The sequence below is a fragment of the Rousettus aegyptiacus genome, unplaced genomic scaffold (genome assembly GCF_014176215.1).
Source record: "Rousettus aegyptiacus isolate mRouAeg1 unplaced genomic scaffold, mRouAeg1.p scaffold_m13_p_5, whole genome shotgun sequence".
Taxonomy (NCBI): domain Eukaryota; kingdom Metazoa; phylum Chordata; class Mammalia; order Chiroptera; family Pteropodidae; genus Rousettus; species Rousettus aegyptiacus.
In genome coordinates, this window is record NW_023416308.1 from 39,900,012 (window position 1) to 39,920,336 (window position 20,325).

The 20,325-nt window shown below is 34.9% G+C and overlaps 1 protein-coding gene across 1 annotated transcript; it reads right to left on the reverse strand.

Annotated features, from left to right (window-relative positions):
* Positions 1-321: 321 nt before the first annotated feature.
* Positions 322-1,392, reverse strand: LOC107502250 (olfactory receptor 6M1). Its single transcript, XM_016129305.2, is given in 3 exon segments — positions 322-525; positions 527-576; positions 579-1,392. Coding segments are annotated over 3 exon segments (969 nt in total). The 5' UTR covers positions 1,294-1,392.
* Between the last annotated feature and the right edge of the window lie 18,933 nt (positions 1,393-20,325).

Below are 20,325 nucleotides of genomic sequence, written 5' to 3' on the forward strand. Positions count from 1 at the left end.
AAGATACCCAGCCTCTGTGAATCTGTTTTCTCATCTATTAAGATAATAATATTGGCTTCTCAAGGTTGTTAAAAGGATTAAATGAAATATATATATATTTCATTTAAGTATATATATATATGTACATTTTTAAGTATACTATACAAACCCTTGTTTTTGTTTTTGTTCTTCTTCTTATCGTCTATAGTATTTTTCTGTCAGGGATGAAGGTTCAAAGCCTGGTCATATATTCCCACATATTTTGATTTTATGGTCTTCAAGCATGCCTTTCTGCATATTGAATCCAAAAGTTTAATATAGCCATTCTTAGCCAATAAACATTCAAGTTTCCTGTGCAATAATGCTGCAAGTTCTCCTGTACAATAAAGACATAATTTTGTTGACTGTTTCTCTCAAAACTTCCTTTACTTTTTCATTTCTTAGGCTATAAATGAAGGGGTTCAGAAGAGGTGTCACCACTGTGATGAGAACAGCTGTCACTTTGTCAAAATCCAGTAAATAGCTCTGGTTAGGCCTCACATATATTGAAGATGTTGCTTCCGTAGGCAATGGAGACAACAGTGATGTGAGAAGCCAGGTGGAAAAGGCCTTCTGACGTCCTCGGGCTGAGGGGATGCACATGATGGTAGAAACAATATAGGCATAGGACATGGTGGTGAGCACCAGTGAGGTCAGGAGAACAAGAGAAGATAAGAATAAGTTTATCATCTTAATGAAATGAGTATCAATACAGGCCACTTGCAGTAAAGGGCCAATGTCACAGAAGAAGTGACAAATTTCTTTATAACAGAAAGGCAATCTGGACACCACAATAGTTGGACAGAGCACTGACAGGAAGGCCCCCATCCAGCAGCCCAAAACAAGCAGGAGACATACTCTGCTGTTCATGATGACAGTGTAGCACAGGGGGTTACAGATGGCCACATAGCGGTCAAAGGACATCACCGCCAGGAGGATAAACTCCACTGTCCCCAAGAAAAAAAATAAGTATGTTTGGGTGATGCAGCCAGCAAAAGATATGGTTTTCCCGTCCTCTAGGAGACCAGCTAAGAACTTTGGGGTAACTGAGGTTGTGTATAAAATGTCCAAAAATGACAAATTACTGAGAAAGAAATACATTGGAGTTTGGAGGCGATTATCAGAACATATTAGGGAAATGATGGCAATGTTTCCTGTTAGAGTAAGCATGTAAGTAACCAAGAGGATCATGAAGAGAGAAATCTGAAGATTCTGGAGAACAGGGAAGGCAGTCAGGGTAAATTCAGTCACTGTAGTCTGATTTTGCATCTCCATTGAATGCAATGCCTAGTGAGCACCATACATCTGAAAAAAATAATGAAATATAGAGATGAAAATTAGCTTAAATAAGTTTTTGACCTTCAATATCAGTGATAAAATTGAGCAAAAAAACCACCTTTGAATTGAGTTAAGAGTAATTTGTTTTCATCCTGCCTCTATACCTAATAAACGTGAGACATTGGATAAATTACATGACTTCTTAAAACCTCAGTATTCTCATATTTATAGATTTTGGTTGAATGAAATTATCTCCATGGTACCATAAAACTCTAGTCTTTATTATTTTATTTTCTTTTATCCAATGTTTCTTTTCTTCTCTCTTTCACTCTTCCTGACCTACTGTTTTCACAGTTCAGTTTTGTGCCTAAGAAGAAAGCTATATGTCATTGACAATCTTGTCATTTTTGAAAAGGGAGAAAGAAGACGTTAATAAAACTTTTTCCAACTTTTCAGGTATCATCTAAATTAAAGAACAGAAATTCTGAATACTGGCCAAGATAGTCAAATGAAAGGGAACCTGTATTTGTCTCTATTCACTTTTGTTACTGGTATTGTGTTGTGTATCAATGTAATATTTTGGACCCAAGTTATTTTGATGTAATAATAATTGATCTATTAGCGAGAGGTTGCATAGTTTTGTTTTTATTTCTTATAATGACATACATTTTTTGATGTTCACACTGATATAGAATACTGTTACATGGTTTATAACTTGTATAACTTATTTTATATATTTAAAAACAAGTCTTTCAGGAAAATGATCAATATGTTTATTCCTTGTTCCTCGTAATGTTATGGCTATAGCAGCATCCAGGAGGATAAACAATTTTTTCCTACCCCTTCTCCAACTGAGTTGTACAGATTCTCTCAAATAGGTCTTTTAAACCTTATGCTCTTTTCAGCCACTTGAAGATCAGGTTTTTAATAGCAGTGCAAAAAAATGGATGCAGATAGATGGTGTTTGAAACCTTCAGCTTAATCTTTAAATATTTCTCAACTTTACTGAACATCGATTGTGTTTATATATACTTCTGTTGAAGCACAGTCTTTGGTGTATTATTTTGTGGCTAATCCTTTAGTTTTAAGTTAAAATGACCAATTTATGAACTTGAGATGGTTTCTTCCTAGGCTTTGAGCCTATCCAATTCCTTTTGAAAGGAGGTCATTTTCAGGTTCCCTGTCTGGAAAAAGGACCTCCTAGTTACTTTGCCTGAAATACTCTTTTTCTGAACAGATTTTTATCTGAAAAATTGGCTGTGACTTTTCTGGTCCCTGTGCTGCTTCATTATTTCGATTTAGCATTCATTTATCCCACAAATCAAGTTATCTATATCTATCTATCTATCTATCTATCTATCTATCTATCTATCTATCATCTATCTAATCATCTATCTATATCTGTATATGTATATACATATTTATATGTATATATTTAATAAGAAAGGTTTTGTCATTATCTTCTTTGTTCTAGATAAGAAAATATTGGCTTCCTAAAATTGTTTGATATTTCTAGGTTGTAGTGAAGGCTTTTACAACTGAATGGTGATATCCACCCATCTAAGAGTAATTTTCAAATGTAATTGGAGCTGAATCACTTAACTTGCTGTCGAATTTGTAGTAGTACTCTTTTTACTTTCTCTTAAATTTTTAGCCTCTATTTCAATACCTGTAAAAGTATTGATCATCTATATATTCCTTTCCAGTCTAAATATTTGCTTTGTGTTCTATGAAGGCAGGCACCCTATTTATTTAATCCCCCTTTCTTTGAGTACAAAAGGTGTTCATGTCTTTAATAAATAAATAAATAAATAAATAAATAAATAAATAAATCAGAATTTAAGGAGCTCCTCCTTTAAGCATGGGGTTGCAGCTACCCCAAGATTAAGTAATGGTAAGCTCTGTAGTCTGCATTTTCATATGTCAAATACAGACATTTACCATAACTTGTACTTTTCTGGCGTGTGCCACCTTTTCTCTAGTTGTTAGTTTGGGGTCTATGTAGTTCTGGATAACTGATTGCTGTTATATTAATGCTGGCCATGAAGAAGAGATCCAAAAACCAAGATGCCTAATATAGCAGATCTTTCACAGTATAGAGATGGGAAAGGTCACAAGCAGTAGAAAGTCTAGGATGAAAGGCAACAATTTACAATAACAAGATGCATTGTTCTATTTTTTCTGATAATCTTCCAAATTATTACAAGGCAGTTTATTTACTCTTCTTTATTTTATTTTATTAGTTTCAAGTATACAGTACTTTGGTTTGACATTTATATAGTTTATAAAATGATCCCCCTAATTGTTCTTTGTTTCCTCTGGCTCTCTACCTAGCCATTTCATTAATGCTAACTGCATTCCTTATGCCATACTCCCCATCCCTGTGACCATCTATCAACTACTAATTTGTAACCCTTTACCCAAATCACCCTACCCCTGTCCCCTCTGGTTATCACCAGATTGTCTTCTATACTTGTGAGTCTGTTTTTGATTAGTTCATTCTTTTTGTTCCTTAGATTCTGCATATAAATAAAATCATATGGTATTTATCTTTGTCTGACTTATTTCACTCAGCATAATAACCTCTAGGTCCATCCATGTAGTTGCAAATGGTAGGATTCCATCCCCCCCCAGTGGCTGAGTAATATCTCATTATATGTATGAACCATAACATTTTATCCAATTAATCTTCTTTTATCAAACTATTCCAAAGGGTCTCATCTCTTGAAGTAAGGTCTTATACCAAAAGAAACTTTTTCTACCACAAATATTCTAATATTCACTTCTCCCTCCCACTGCTCCTGTAGCCAGATAATAAAATTCCAAACTGATTATTATTGCACAAAAAGGCATAACCATATCTGGATGGACAAATATTAATGTTATTGCAGTCTAACATAAAAATAAAGGACATCACACTATGCAGACAAGTAGAAACACTTTAAGATTTCCTTTTGTTTGTCCCTTCCTACCTTCATCACTGACAACACTGGAAATTGATAGGTATCTTAAGGAAGAATAATGTATATTCTTACACAGCTGCCTATCATCTATTCCACAGTTCTATCCATTTATCTAGTTAATTGTTTTACAACATTCATAATAATGTCCTCCATTTTCCTTTTTGCCTATATAGTCTTTGATGGCCCTGGTAGGAGCATAATTCCCCTCTGGTATTGTAAAACTTAGACAATGTGGGATCTTCATAAGCATTATGCCATTTTTTAACAACAAAAATCTGGGATGTTTGAATAGAATAGAGTTGCTGTTTGCTGTGGTTGTAGTTATATAAGGGTTATATAACTAGATAAAAATTGGCATCTGAGATTTTTTCTGATATATTTGGATTAAATACACTTCTCTGAGAACAAAAGATGCAACATTGTTTTCCTTTGTAGAGCCTCAACTTTTATAACAGTGAAAAAAACTTAATTTTGTTTTAGCTTTTTCTAGATGATCTCCGCTCCTCAGTGCCCATCATATCTAGGAGGAGAGGGTCTGGATCATGACAATCTTGTGTATAACAATTTAATTGTAACCTTACCAAATTAAGAATTTCGGGTTTTGTTTTGTTTTGTTTTGTTTTGTATTTATCTTCAGTACCATTTCTGTTGACGCTTTAAATATTTCATAAAATTAAAAATTTGCACTTTTCAAGATTCCATATTTAGTCAGGAAAATGTGGAATAATGGAAAAAGAATACCAGGTTTTGGAATCGAAGAGACGGTGTTGTTCTTGTTTGGCTACTTGCAGCTTTATTCTCCATTATAAGACTCTTAAGCATCCTGAGTCTTACCTTCCTCATTTCTAAAATGAGGATAGTACTAATGACCAAATCTAGGTTCTAAGTCAGAGTCAACCACAGTGATGTGTACCTCTTTATTGTTTAATAAATGTTTGCTAAGAACATAGGGTTGGGCAAGGATGAACAGAAAAGGACTAAGATGTGGTAGGGAGAAAGGGTTAGTGATAATTCGAGATCTGTGCTGCCATAAGTAAAATATAAAAAAGTTTAATTGTAGCTGAAGTACATTAAAAACGTTCACTTATATACTTATGGTAAATCTATAACTATCACTAAACATTTTTTGGTGGAGCAGTTATTACGTTTTAATTTATAAAATATATATGTAAACAAACTTAGTAAGACTTTAACATAAATATGGATAATTAAATAATAATTACATAAAATACTTAGTAAAGTATATTATTACATAATAAAATTGACATATTAATAAAGTATACTTACATCATACTGATTGTAGAACAGTTGGTATTTTCTTCATTCAAATATGTTAAGAAACTTGAACTTTGGATATTTTGTTCCTACTTCATTCCATCCATTATTCTTTAATTTTTTAATTGCTTTGATTTTTGACTTTTTTATAAATTTCTCTCGGTCTTAGTCTAAGATTCTTCCCCATATGATACTTAATACTTTTTCAAAACCACACCAAATAGTTATTCACTTTTTGCTTAAGTACTTTTTCCTTCTTCCTTTGAATGAATAACTGTCCTTTTATGTAACCTCTGATTATTTTCCTCAGATATTTTTCTTATTCCCACAGAAAAATCTGAGTCTCAACTTACACTAAGAAAAAGTCTGATTGTTATATTATCATTTCTTCTTTTATTTTACACATCCAGTGTGTCTCAATCTCAGTATATTTCTCTAATTAGAAGTAACACATATTCAGGATCACATTTCTGCCAATGTGGCAGAATGATTAGGTTTGGTGACAAATCTAGAAGTCAGACACACAGAATAAGGGCAGTTCCTCTGACTTAATTTTAGATCTCTGGCAAAAATATCAGAAGGCTTCTTACCTCTTAGATTTATTTTTAGTTGTAGCAATGTAATTTCCTGTTTTTTTTTTCAGTTAATTTCTATTTCTTTTACAGATCCATCCAGAGACTTGGAATTTTTGAAACCACAGAATGTCAGGTTACAGGAGATTTTAAAGGGCATATGAGTCAAGATAGTCCTATAATATCCTGCAATGTCTCCACCAAGTTGTTGTCTGGTAATGTTAAGCTATTTCTTGAGGCATCTCATCCTACTTTAATGGCCTTGATTGTTAAAAAATTCATATTTGTATTCAGTGAAATATCTCTCTAAACTTTCATCATTTTTTTAGTCACACCTGTTTATTCATCAGGCGTATTGTGACTTGATTATAGATGTATCCATTTTATTTACTTTCTCCAGAAAACAATACTATCTTGCCTATATTGAAGTGATTACAATTGAATGAACTTTTATATTTAATAATTTTTGTTTACCTGTAGAAATTTAGTTTAGAATTGCTCTTGGGACTATGACATTAAAAGAAAGGTTAATTATGATTGCAATTACAGAATGTTAGAATTGCAGTCACCGATCACAGTTATAAAGGTAAGATCTCTTGGGAAACTCTCTTGGGTGCTTATTTATGTAAAGAAAAACTTAGAGAACTGCTTTAAAGCCTCAAGGAACTAGGAACTTGGAAAACAAAAATATTTCTGAAATGTTCGTAATGTATTGAAATATACTTTAATCCACTTTTCAAACTGAGATTTATATAGATGTATATGTCTATGTAAATATTTTAAGTGCATTTTATTGAGATACAATTTATACACAAGGGACCATTTTTAGTGTATAATTTGCTGAATTTTGACAAATGTATCCAGTTATATAGATACCGCCACCACTCCAGCAATGGTTTTAAATATTTCTATTACCTTAAAAGGTTTCCCTTGTAGCCTTTCACAGTGAACGTTTTGCTATCCCCACCTCAGCTTGTGACAACCAATGATGTTTTCTGTCAGCATAATTTTGAATTTTTAGAGTCTTATATAAATTCAATTCTATATCATGTAGTCTTATATGTCCTCTTTCTTTTACTTAGTCTGATGCTTTGATTTAATCTAGTGTTTCAGGTATCAGTAGTTTCTTCCTTTGATTTACTAATGATTATCTATTATATAGGTTGTATATTTCAATCTATCTATCTATCTATCTATCTATCTATCTATATATATATATCATAGTTTATTTTTCATCAGTTGATGGACATGAGTTATTTTCAGTTTGAGCTATTCTGAATAAAGCTTCTACGAACATTTGAGTTCATGTTTTTATGTGAATATTTGTGTTCATTTCTCTTGGGTACACTCCTAGGAATGGAATTACTATGTTGTATGGTAAATGTATGTTTAACTATGTATAAAACTGTCAGTTTTTCAAAATTGTACCATTTTCATGGGTAGTAGCAATGTATGAGTGTCTTGTGGCTCCACATCCTTGTGAATATTAGTGTTGTCTTTTTTTTTCTAATTTTAGACTTTCTAGTGTACATATAGTGGAGTCATATAATTTTTTATTTGTTTAGCTTTATTGAAATACAAATGACAAAATAATAAAATTGTATATATTTAAAGTGTACAATGTGATTTGACATATGCATACTTTATAAAATGATTACCACATTCAGGTTAATAAACATAGCCACCACACATAGTTTCCTCCTCCTCCTCTTCCTCCTCTTCCACCTCCCTTCTCTCTCCTCCTTCCACTTCCCCTCTCTTCCCTCTTCCCTTCTTCTTTGTGAGAATGATTAAGGTCTACTCTCTTAGCAAAATTCACGTACACAGGGTTCTAGTCAAGATGGCAGAATAGGTAAACACTCTGGCCTCCTCTCATGAACATATCAAAATTAAAACCAAACTACAGAATAACTATCAATGGGAACTGCATGAAGTCTAGATGAACAGAATTCCTATAACGAAGAGTAAATAGGAGAAGCCACTTTGAGACTGGTAGAAGAGGTAGAGGGGTGGAGATGCAGAATGGGCTGGTCTCACAGTTAAAAATTATGAGGGATATCTTGGCTGCAGAGTTTCTTCCTGAGAAGTGAGGGGCCCCAGACCCATGCCAGGCACCTCAGCCCAGAGTTCTAATCCTGGGAGGAGAAGTCCCCATAACTTCTGGCTGTGAAAAACAATGGAGATTGTGGATGAGTGAGACAGAGGGCTGCTGGAGTCCCAGGTGTTCCTTTTAAAGATCCCAGACATGGACTTTCTCAGTAATGGACTCATATGTTCTAAGCTCCAGCACTGGGGCAGCAGCACAAAAGATTCCAGGACATACAGGAGGAACTGAATTGTCTGGCTTTAGGGGTAGCTTTCTTCCAGACAGAAGTGCTGGTGGGAGCCATTGCTTCTTTGTTGAGCCCTCTCCTCACCCAGCATGCAGACATAGGTGGCTGCCATATTTGAGTCACTATCAACTGGGCTAACAGAGATCATCTCACCCTAGTGATTCCCTTCTCACCCAATCTGAGGGCCCACTCAAACTGTTTCCATACAGTTTGTCTTGGCTCATGCTTCAGACTTTCCTAAAATCTCTCAGTTTCACAAATCCCAAACAAGAAGCATCTGGCCTCAGCATGTCTCATTTCTCTTGCTAAGCAGCTCCAAGCTTGGCACTAGCAGCAGCTGGTCTTAATTTGCAGCTTAGCCTCTCTCAGGCACCACCAACCTCAGCACAAGTGGCAACCATCTGCAGATCGTTTTGTAGATTATACCAAGTAGCCCTGGTCAGAGAAGAAGCAGCAGCTGAACTTTGCCTGCAGTAGGGCCCCTCCAAAGAGGCCCCAGAATCAACACACCTGGTGGTAAGTTTCAGACCACACCAGAACATCTCTTAACCACCTCCACAACAGACACTCCCAAAGGGCATACTCGGTTGACACCAGAGCCCTGCTAAAGTAAATTCTGCTCCGTTGGGCCAGCCCCTGCACAACAGTTCCTCCACTGTAGTCATGGCCAATTCTCCAATCAATCAGCTTGAGGGTCACTCCCTCCCACTGACATGCAAACAGCAACTAATGCTCAATTACAACAGGAGGGCACACACAACCCACACAAGGGACACAACTGCAGCACCCAGCTCAGGTGACCAGGGAGATTGCACCACTGGGCCCCAAAGGATTTCTACTCTCTACATAAGGCCACTCTGCTAAGACCAGAAGACACAGCAGCTTTACCTAATACATAGAAACAAACACAAGGAGGCAGCCAATATGAGGAGACAAAGAAACATGTTTCAAATAAAAGAACAGAATAAAGGTCCAGAGACAAAATGGAGACAAGCAATCTACCAGACAGAGTTCAAGACACAAGTTAAAAGAATGTTCAACAATCTCAGTGAGAACTTCAACAAAGAGATAGGAAGCATAAAAACAAGATAGAAACCATAAAAAAGAATCAGTCAGAAATGAAGAAAATGATAACTGAAATAAAGAATTAGAAGGAATCAAACAGTAGATTAGAATATTGAATCAGTGATTTGGAATATAAGGTAGCAGAGAACACCACTTTAAAACAGGAATAAGAAAAAAGAATCCAAAAAAAAAATGAGAATAAGAGAGAGAGAAAAAAAATGGCGTAGATGAAAGAGGCCAAATCAAAGTTGTGACAGAAACAAGAAGCAAACAGCAAGGAAAATCGTCTGGCATCTGGACGAACAAGCCATACAACTAGGGAGAAATCTAAGTAATCACCCTGCAACACCAGAAGGTAGGATAGAGCGAGCACATGAGACTGCCTGGTCCTGAGTGGCTAAGTTGGGTGGAGGCTATGGCAGCGGTAGTGGCAGCTGCAGATGTCTCTCAAAGGGGCTGGGTCTGCGAGCAGACTTTTGCCGTAATGGACCTGCTTGCTCTGAGCATTAGTGCAGGTTTGGCTGCACAGGGGGCATCAGGGCCTTACAGGGGAACACTGAGTTGTCAGAATGAGGGCCTAGATGAGACTTGCTCTCTACAGAAGTGCCGGCGGTATCCATTTTCTTCTATTAAGCCTTCCTTCCTCCCAGTGTGTGGAAGCAGTGTGGCCATGGCTGAGATGTCAACAAACTGGATAACAGAGGTCACTCTGCCCAGAGGATTCCCTGAAACTCCACCTCCCCCAACTCGGGGCCCTACCCAAGCCATATCCAGGTGTGTCCTCACTTAGTCAGGTGCCCATTGCTGAGCAACGCCTAGACTCACACTGGTGGCAGCTGGCCTCGGTTTCTGGTGTGGCCTTTTGAGGCAACTCATAACACATCATCTGTGGATTGCTTGCTGAATCTTAACAGGTAGCCTCAGAAGGGCACAGGTTGGGGCTAAATTTGGCTTGCAGGACTGTACCACTGGACACCTACCACATAGAGCCACACTAATAAGATTGGGAGACTTAGGAGTTTTGCTTAGTACATAGAAACAGACATGGAAAGGCAGCCAAAATGGGAAGGCAAAGAAGAAGAAACCATATGAAAGAACAGAAGAGAGATTCAGTTATAATGGAGTCAAGTAATCTAATAGATGCAGAGTTCAGAACACTGGTTATAATAAAGATGCTCGATGAACTTATGGGAAGTATAGATGATCCAGTGAGAACTTTAACAAAGAGATTAAAAAAACGTAAAAATGAAAATGGAAATTATAAAAGAGAACCCGTCAGAAATGAAGAATACATTATCTGAGATGAGAGGTATATTAAATGGAATAAACAAAGTGAATAAAAAGAAGAGGGTCAAATGACCTATATAGAAAATGGGAAAGACAAGGACACTCAATCAGAATGGCAAGAAAAAAGAAGCCAAGACTATAATAATAATTTAAGGAGCCTATGAGACACTGTTAAAGATAAAAATATCTGTGTCATAGGGGTACTGGAAAAAAATCAAGATGTTGAAGAGCTATTTGAAGAAATAATGATGGAAAACTGCCCTAACCTGGTGAAGGAAATAGACATACAACCCCAAGAAGCTCAGAGTTCTAAAAACCAGGAACCCAAAGAGGCCCGCACCAAGACACATCGTTATTCAAATGCCAAAAGTTAAATACAAAGAGAGAATCTTAAAAGCAGCAAGGGAAATGCAGTTAGTTACTTACAAGGGAGCACCCATAAGACTGGCAGCTGATTTATGAAAAGAAACTATGCAGAATAGAAGGGCTTGATATAAAATATTCAAAGTGATGAAAACCCAGAATCTACAACCAAGAATACTTTAACCAGCAAAGCCATCATTTAGAGTTTAGGGACAGATAAAGAGCTCCCCAGACAAAAATAAGCTAAAGGAATTTATCATCACCAAGCCAGTATTACAGGAAATGTTGGAGGGACTTCTTTAAGAAAAAAAAAATGTATCAAAAACAGGAATAAAGAATGGCAATAATGCATATTTGTCAACAAGTACCTCAGATAGAAAAGAATTAGTTGCTCCAACCAAAAGATAGGGGAGCTGTATGAATAAGATAACAAGACTTCTACAAAAGAAACACATAGACTAAAAGAAAGGGGTTGTTAAAAGATATTACCTTGATGGACCTAGAAGGTGTTGTGCTGAATGAAGTAAATCAGATAGAGAAAGACAAATATCAGATGATTTCATGTACATGTGGAATCTAAAGAACAAAATAAACAATAACAAAAAAAAAATGGAACAAACTTATAGATACAGAGAGTATTTTGAGGGCTACTAGACAGGAGGGAGGGTGAGAGGGACAGTAAAAATGGGCAAAGTGATTAAGAAGTACAAATGGATAGATACAAAATAGTCATGGAGATATAAAGTGTAGTATAAGGAAAATAATCAACAGTGTTGTAATAAATATGTAAGGGGGAAGAAGTGTACTGGATTTAGTGGAGTGACCACTTCACGAGTTATATAGATCTCTAATCACTATACTGAATCTGAAACTAATTTATTGTTGTATTCCAATTATGATTGAAAAAAAAAGTCATCGAATTGTACGATATACATATAAATAACAAATTCTCTATTATACTTCAATAAAGCTGGGTGTGTGTGTGTGTGGGAAACTACCAGGTTACTACTGTAAAAATAATGCAGTGTGGAGGTACTCACTGAATATATGAACAGGTGGTTCCTATCTCTTTTGGCCTTATATTAGACACCCTTAATAAGTTATCTAGCTCCATAGCAGAATAATACTCTACCTATGGTCAGTTATTAGAAGATACCAAATAAATAGCATGATTTACAGGTGTAAATTCAATGGTGGAAGATTAACATTCTATATGGAAGACAGTTTTACTACAACTGGTGGATGACTATACTTCAAAAAACAAAATAATAAATATTTAATGGGAAAAATTGAAAGTGATATTCTCCCTGGCATCGGAGGTACTCGATATTAAAAAATATGTATGGAATGGTATCTGGTCCATATTACCATTCCATTAGCTACTTCCCCAAAAGTGCTATACATGCTAATGGAATGGTAATATGGTAATATGCACTTTTTGGAAATTAGCTAATGGAATGGTAATATGGACCAGAAAAGAGATTTTAGATGACAAGAAAATAAAAGGAACCACAGTATGTGGCATTAAGTTATCAAAAAGTTTATGGACATGGAAAAGGAAAATGAAAGTGGGGTATTTTGATGACCACTGAATTAAAAAATCTTCTAAATTTAAGTAGAACCCCAAAGAGGGTATCTTTGGTTGCTATTTGTACTTGGAGGCATCCAATTACCCCGAGATGACCAATCATGGAAGTACTCAAGTATTGCAGTGGTAAATGGGAAAAATTATATTCCATGGGCCCCCTCATAAGCTTGAAATGTAACGAAAAATTGCTGTTTGTCAATAGCAACATCAGAGACTAGAATCAGGTATGAGGCCAATTTCCAAGATGATTTGGACTGTGGATCACACTGATTACTGACCCACTGTTTTAGGCAGATACTGAGAAAGTTGCTCGTTTTAAATTGGGATCTGCATAACTGATAACCGAAGGAAATACCTCTCATACTATTAGAAGCCTAGAACGGAAAAGATTATTTCAATTTGAAACCCTTGCTCCTGTGTTTTATGATCAAGAAACTAATTTTTATGTGTGTGCCATAATGTGAGTGTATGTGCAAAAAAAGTCACCAAATCCAATGAACTTATATTTTACCATCCACAGAGTAATGGACTGATTGAAAATTGGAAGGAACATTTGAAAAATTTTCTTATTAAGTTGGGAGGGGGTGATAAGAAACTGAAGGAATGATTTACATAGTTGAGTAAAAGTAAATGTTACTGAAAGGAGGATTACCACAATATAAGTTTTGGACACATTATGGAGAAGAAAGAGAAGGGTGTGGGGGAATGATATAGTAACTTACACAGATTTTTTTCTTAAATCTAAATTGTTTTTCTCTCCCTTATTCTGTAGTACAAGCACCTGAATAATATTTACAAGTTCCATGGGCAAGATCAATTGCTTGACATGACACCATAACAATACCTCTAAATATTACTGTCTAAATTCCCAACAGAATTATAGAATGGTTTGCTGCTTCTCCTCACCTCTCCAAGGTGGGGTTAATGATTTCTGTTTTTTTCCTACCTAGTAGATGAGATATTCCAATGAGCTACTCTAAATCTGCTGCCTAGTAGAACTCAGACTTGATGAAGGAGGAAGGATTGGCTGGAATCACACTATTCCTAGCTCTATTGGTCAGAACACTTGCTGGACCTGACAGTCATAACCTAAGGAGAAGGATGTGAGTGGAAATTAACAACAAATAATGAAGGGGAAGAAGGAGAAATGAATGTGGCTGCAAAGGGGCCATATAAATTGCTAACAAAAAAAGAAAAGCTTGTATTACTTTGGTATCTCATGAAAGACCAAGAGCAAGAGAATGATTCTCTTTGCTGTATTTTTAGATGCCCATACCCTGTGAAAACTCCTCCTTTGTTTGAAGTAAGGCCTAGGATGCTGATTTAAGAAGTATCCACTTAACAATAATAAAAAACAAATAATCCTATTAAAAAATGGGCAGAGGACCTGAACAGACACTTTTCCCAAGGAAACATATGAATGGCTGACAGGTATATGAAAAGATTCTCAACTTCACTAGCTATAAAGGCAATGCAAACTAAACCCACCATGAGATACCACCCCATATCTGTTAGAATGGCTATTATCAATAAGACAAGAAATAACAGGTGTTGGAGAGGTTGTGGAGAAAAAGGAACTCTCATACACTGCTGGTGGGAATGCAAATTGGTACAGCCACTATGAAAAACAGTATGGAGTTTCCTTTAAAAATTAAGAATAGAGCTGACATATGATCCAGCAATTCCTCTTCTGGGTATCTACCACAAAAGTTTGAAAATATTTATTTGAAAGATGCATGTACCCCTATGTTCATTGCAGCATTATACATGGTAGCCAAGACATGGAAACAACCTTAGTGTCCTTTGGTGGATGACTTGATAAAGACAGTATGGTACATATGTACCATACAATGAGATACTACTTAGCTATAAGAAGGATTAAAATACTGCCATTTGTGACAACATGGATGGATCTTGAGAGTATCATTCTAAATGAAATAAGTCAAATGGAAAATGACAAGAACCATATGATTTCACTCATAAGTGCAATATAAAACAGAAAGCAACAAATGAATAAACAAAATGAACAAACAAAATAAACAATCATGCTCAGACATAGACAATGTAAGAATGGTTATAGGAGGGGAAGGGTGGTGGGTGAGGAAGCAGAGGGTAAAGAGGTCAAAAATACGATGACAGAAGAAGACAAGACTTTGGGTGGTGAGCACATAGTGCAATATACAGATGATATATTATAGAATTGTACACTTAAAACTTATATAATGTTATTAACTAATGTTACCCCAACAAATGAAAAATGAAGCATTCATCTAAAGTCATCTATGTAATACATTTTGATGATACTAATAACACCTAGTATGTAAACATTTGTAATAATTCCAATGTTGTTTTGTCCTTTGGGAGGTGATATGTGTACTGTTGCAAGTCTCGGTTTTGTATATGCATGTGTGTGCAAATGAGACATTGCTTAAGACAAAACCATGAACTATTAACCCAAGTCATGATCTGTTGAGAAAGGTGCCTAGATAGAAAATACATAAGGTCTGCTGCATGCCTCACTTTCCTGAATGCCCTAAACACCTGTAGACCATATTTTTGTGAATTATGGCAGTAACCAAAGTAGAGACATTAACAAACAGAAATCAATATTAGCTTAGGGGTAATATTTGGTGAGCTCACATAACTACTACTGTCAGCCACAATGTTCACTTATGTGAAATTTTTGAACATATATAAACTAAGGTCTATTTGTGGGTCTCTACTAACTATATATAACACGGTCTTGGGGGATCAATACTTTTGGTTCACAATTATATACTCAAACTCCACCTAAACAAAATAAACACTCAGTTTGGTACAGAAACTAACATTGGCAGAAATGTTCTAAAAGAGACTTTTGGTTGAAACTGGCGCAGGTCTAGAAGTCTTATGACAAGCTGAATTTATCTTTAATAAAAAAGAGAACTACTGAGGAGAAAGATTTATTGGCTCAAATTGGCCATTAGGAGGATTATTATTTTGGTTGAATTGTGAAGGATAGATAACTTGACATTAAACAAAATAGATAAACTCAAAAGACAGTTAGCCAACGTGCTAGGGAACAAAGATGGGAAATGGTGTGATCCAACCGCTGTTATTGAGAGGGCTCCTCCAGATAGAATCAAGGTTGCTTAAAGAAAATAGCCTGAGAGCTCAACAGTGGAAGCACAAGGAAAGAACTTAATGGTTGCTTATGGTCCCTCTCATATATGGGAATTTATAAATGGAGAATAGTCTCATGCATATACAAAACCGAGACTTACAAATTAGTGCAATTGGTAAGAATTGGAAACCTGTTAAACTTAAATTATGAAATTTTCCATCAAAGGAAGATGGGCATTACTTAAAAACAAGGCCAGTTGGGAAGCCAATACTCCTAGTATGAAATAGTACATGTAGCAAGGCTCATAAGAGACTTGGGATTCAGAATTAACTACAACCTATCTCATGATTTATACTCCATTGCATGACAACTTTTGGTATGCAGAAAGGGCTAATTTTGATAAGAATGAGAAAATATTATGATGTTACTCTAATCCTGATTTATTTTGTAATATTTTAGTCTAACTCTTAATAACGTAATCACAATATGTTTAAACACTAGTGCAGTAGTTAAGATTAACTCCATTGATTTTAACAAAATCTGTAAAAATACTGATACTGACAACAAAAATTTACAATAATGATAATAAATTATTAGAATATTAAACTAACCTTCCCAACCCCAACCTTCTTCTAATGGACACTATTGATGAGAGAAGTAACCAGGTTAAGATAATAAGTAAATAATTGTCACATTGACTCAAGCTGTTGGTACCTTTCATAGAGTTCCCATTTCAGTGGGAAAAACAGGTAAAGGAGATGTCGGGCTTGTACATAATTACAGACATATTTATTTTGGAATATTTGGCCAAATAAATGGTCTTATCCTTTGCTTTTCTGGTTTATAAGTGTTAAGATAATGTGCAGGAAAAAAAATGATGGATAGTGATTTATTAGGAACTCCTAGAAGCTATGCCTATAAGTCTCCAAACTGTTTCTTATTCCTGCTGTACCACTTCTTTTAATGTTATTAAAATTCTATGAGTATATCCCATGGAATTTCATGAAGCTTTTTAATTATCTGACCCTATATAATTGCTGCAAGAATGTGTAATAAAATTTTAGCAAATTGAATTCAGCAATGTATAAAAATAATGAAGTATGTAGGCTAGGAAGAAAAGGCTGGCATAAGCTCATGTGGTAAGCAGAATAATGGCTCCCAAGAAGTTATCTTCGAATATTGAAAACCTATGAATATGTTATCTTATGTGGCAAAGGGACATTGCATATGTGATTGTAAGAATCTTGAGGTGGAAAGATAACCTTGGATTATCTAGGTGGGCTCAATACAATCTTCTTATAAGAGGGAGGCATGTTTTCCAGTCAGAAACATAGCAGAGTGAGAGATGTCCCAAGATCTCACTCCTTGAAACAACAATAAGCTGAACATCTAAAACTCAACAAAAAACACCCAACCTGCAAACCAGCATGAGCAAACATGGATTCTGCGCATAAGAGCTACCACAAGTCAGAATCTGGGATGATGGGTAGTGGACTGGGAGAAACAAAGAAGCTGCCTCTCACAGCCAGAGCTCCCTGTAGGAGAAGGAGGAAGAGAAAGGTGTGGTAAATTTCACAAACAGACTTTCCTGGGAGAGCTGTGAGCTCCACGCAGCCGGCGTCAGGACCAAAGCATCAAGGCAGATAGCAGAGAAGCGGGGACGACAGAGAAGCAGGGGCAGCAGAGAAACAACAGTTGATTTTACCAGCTACAGTTGCAAAACCAAGGCTGATTGGCAGCCCCAATCCACCAACCCAGAGGGCCTCTCCCTCCATACTGTCCGAGATCAAAAACCACAGAACCCAAGGGAATCTGAGAAAACTCTACCGAGTTTTCTACAGTGTCGCTAACACTGACTGAGACTGAGACCAAGGGTAGCAAGTGTGATTAACATCTATAAGAAAATAAAAAGGCATTTTTAAGGCTTTGTATAAAGCAAGGATTCAAGAGGCTTAGATGCCATTTACTGGAAACCAAAAGAAAAATGCCTTCTTTGCAACAGGCTAGAGAGAGCTTTGTATAATAAATCTTCTTTCTGGAAAAAAAAAAAGCAGAATACACTTCCATTAATGCCCAAGCAGAGAACTATCCATTAAACACCATGAACAGCCAAGGTGACAAGGCATCTCAGAAAGAAAGAGAAAAATGTCAAGAAAATAAGCTTACAGACATATAAATGACAGAGAATTCAGAATGGCACTTCTGGCTCAATGAGATCCAAAATGAATTATATCAACAATTTCAGGAATTGAGAAAACAACTAGATAAGCAGAATGAGTTTTTTAGCAAGGAGATCAAAACCCTCAAAAAGAACCAAATAAAACTTCTAGAGATTAAAAAAAAAAAATACACTACAAGAATTGAAAAATGAAATAGCAAGCTTGGGAAATAGAGTCAACTAATGGAGAAAAGGATCAGTGATATCAAAGACAGAAATCTAAAAATAAATCAGAAGGAAGAAGAGAGAAACCAAAAAATGAAAAAATAATGAATGAGAAATAAAGAACTAGCTTATACCATGAGGAGAGCAAAAATAAGAATAACGGGCATTCCTGAAGGGGAGGAAAAGAAGCATTTTCAGACAAATAGTTGATGAGAATTTCCAAAATCTAAGGAATGAACTGGAGCTTGGAATTCAAGAAGTCAATAGAACACCCAATTATCGCAACCCAAAAAGGCCTTCTCCAAGCCACATTGTATTACAGTTATCAAAAATTAACAACAAAGACAGAATTCTCAGTGAAGGCAGGGAAAGGAAGACAGTAACTTAAAAAGTAACACCCATTAGATTATCATCAGTCTTCTCAGCACAAACTTTATAAGCCAGAAAGGAGTGGAATCAAATACTCAAATTATTAAATGAAATGAACCATTAGCCAAGAATAAGGAATCCAGCTAAATTCTATTTTAAATATGTAGGAGAAATAAAGACCTTTCCAGCCATACAAAAAATTGAGAGAATTCTCCACTATGAGAGAATAGAGAAAGTGAAGATGGGACAGTATTTAAATAGAAACAGATTCAGAACACAAAAGAAAGGAAAACATCCAGGGAGAAAGGGTAGATCGTTTATAAATTAACAGCAGTTGAAATGACTGTCAGTTCCTCAACGGCAGCAAAGGAAGGCAAAAATTAGACAATATCTTTAAAGTGTGGTGAGAATAATAACTATCAAATCAGAATTGCATACCCATTAAGATTATCCTTTATTATAAAATAAATATACAATAGATAAAAACTTCAGGAATTTACAATCAAAGAATAAATTGTAAAATATTTCCAAATAATATAATTCAAGAATAAAAAATATTTAAATAATTTAAAATATAAAAATAAATAATTAAATAATGACAAATATGTACATAAAACTAAATCACTTATTTTTTTTGTAAAAAATAATAACAGTCGAATTTGTGAAGTAAAGCTGTATTTAGTATATGGATGACAACAGGTTGTAAATGTTGAGGAAAACTTGGAACTAAAGCCTTCTTGTATTATTTGTGAGGGGATAAAATATCGTTTTATTTTAGATTTTAAGTTAAATAAGCCTGATAAATTTTCTATAGTACTGACTGAAAGAATAAAAATAGAGTATAATTTCCAAATTTATAGAGGCAAAAGTGATAGAAGAAAAACGGAACTCAACTGTAATAAAAATATAAACACTGACAGTCAAAACAATCAATTTAAAAACCCAGAAAACATATGAAAGAGTAAACATGAAAATTGAGACAAAAAAATAAAAAGATACAGAAACCAGTTTGAATACATCAATTTTCACAGTGAAGAAAAATGAACTAAATTCCTTAGTTAATAAACAGATGTTATAATATTATATTTTAAAAAATAATTCCAGCTGTATTCTATTTTCAAGAGACACACATAAAATGTAAGAATATAAAAAATTGAAAAAAGATTAAAAATATTTCAAACACGTACTAACCCCAAAGAAAGCTAATGTGGCTATATTAATAACTAGTAAAATAGACATTAAGACAAAAAGCATCATTAGAGATTGACAGAACTACTTTACGATTAAAAGAGTTTCAATTAATCATGAATTTGTTACAATTTTAAACATGTATATGCCCATAAATAACTTTAACACACATAAAGAAAAACTTTATAGCATTATAAAACAAAAGTATCATCATAGTGGAAGATTTCAATAAAACTCAAAAAACAAGAAAACATACAGACAGTAATAATAGCATAGTAAAGAAACTTGAAATAATGGGATCTTATAAAATTCTGTATTAAAAGATTAGAGAATATACATTTTTGTCAAAAACACATGGTATTTTTAAAAATGTTAATACATACTTTGCTATAAAGCATGCCTAAAACATTTCAAACACTAGTTCTCAGAACCCAAAACAATTAATTAATTAATTATTCAATAAAAAATGATATATTTAAAATATCCCTATGTTTGGAAATTAAAAAATACTCTCCTAGATAATTCATGGATCAAAAAGAA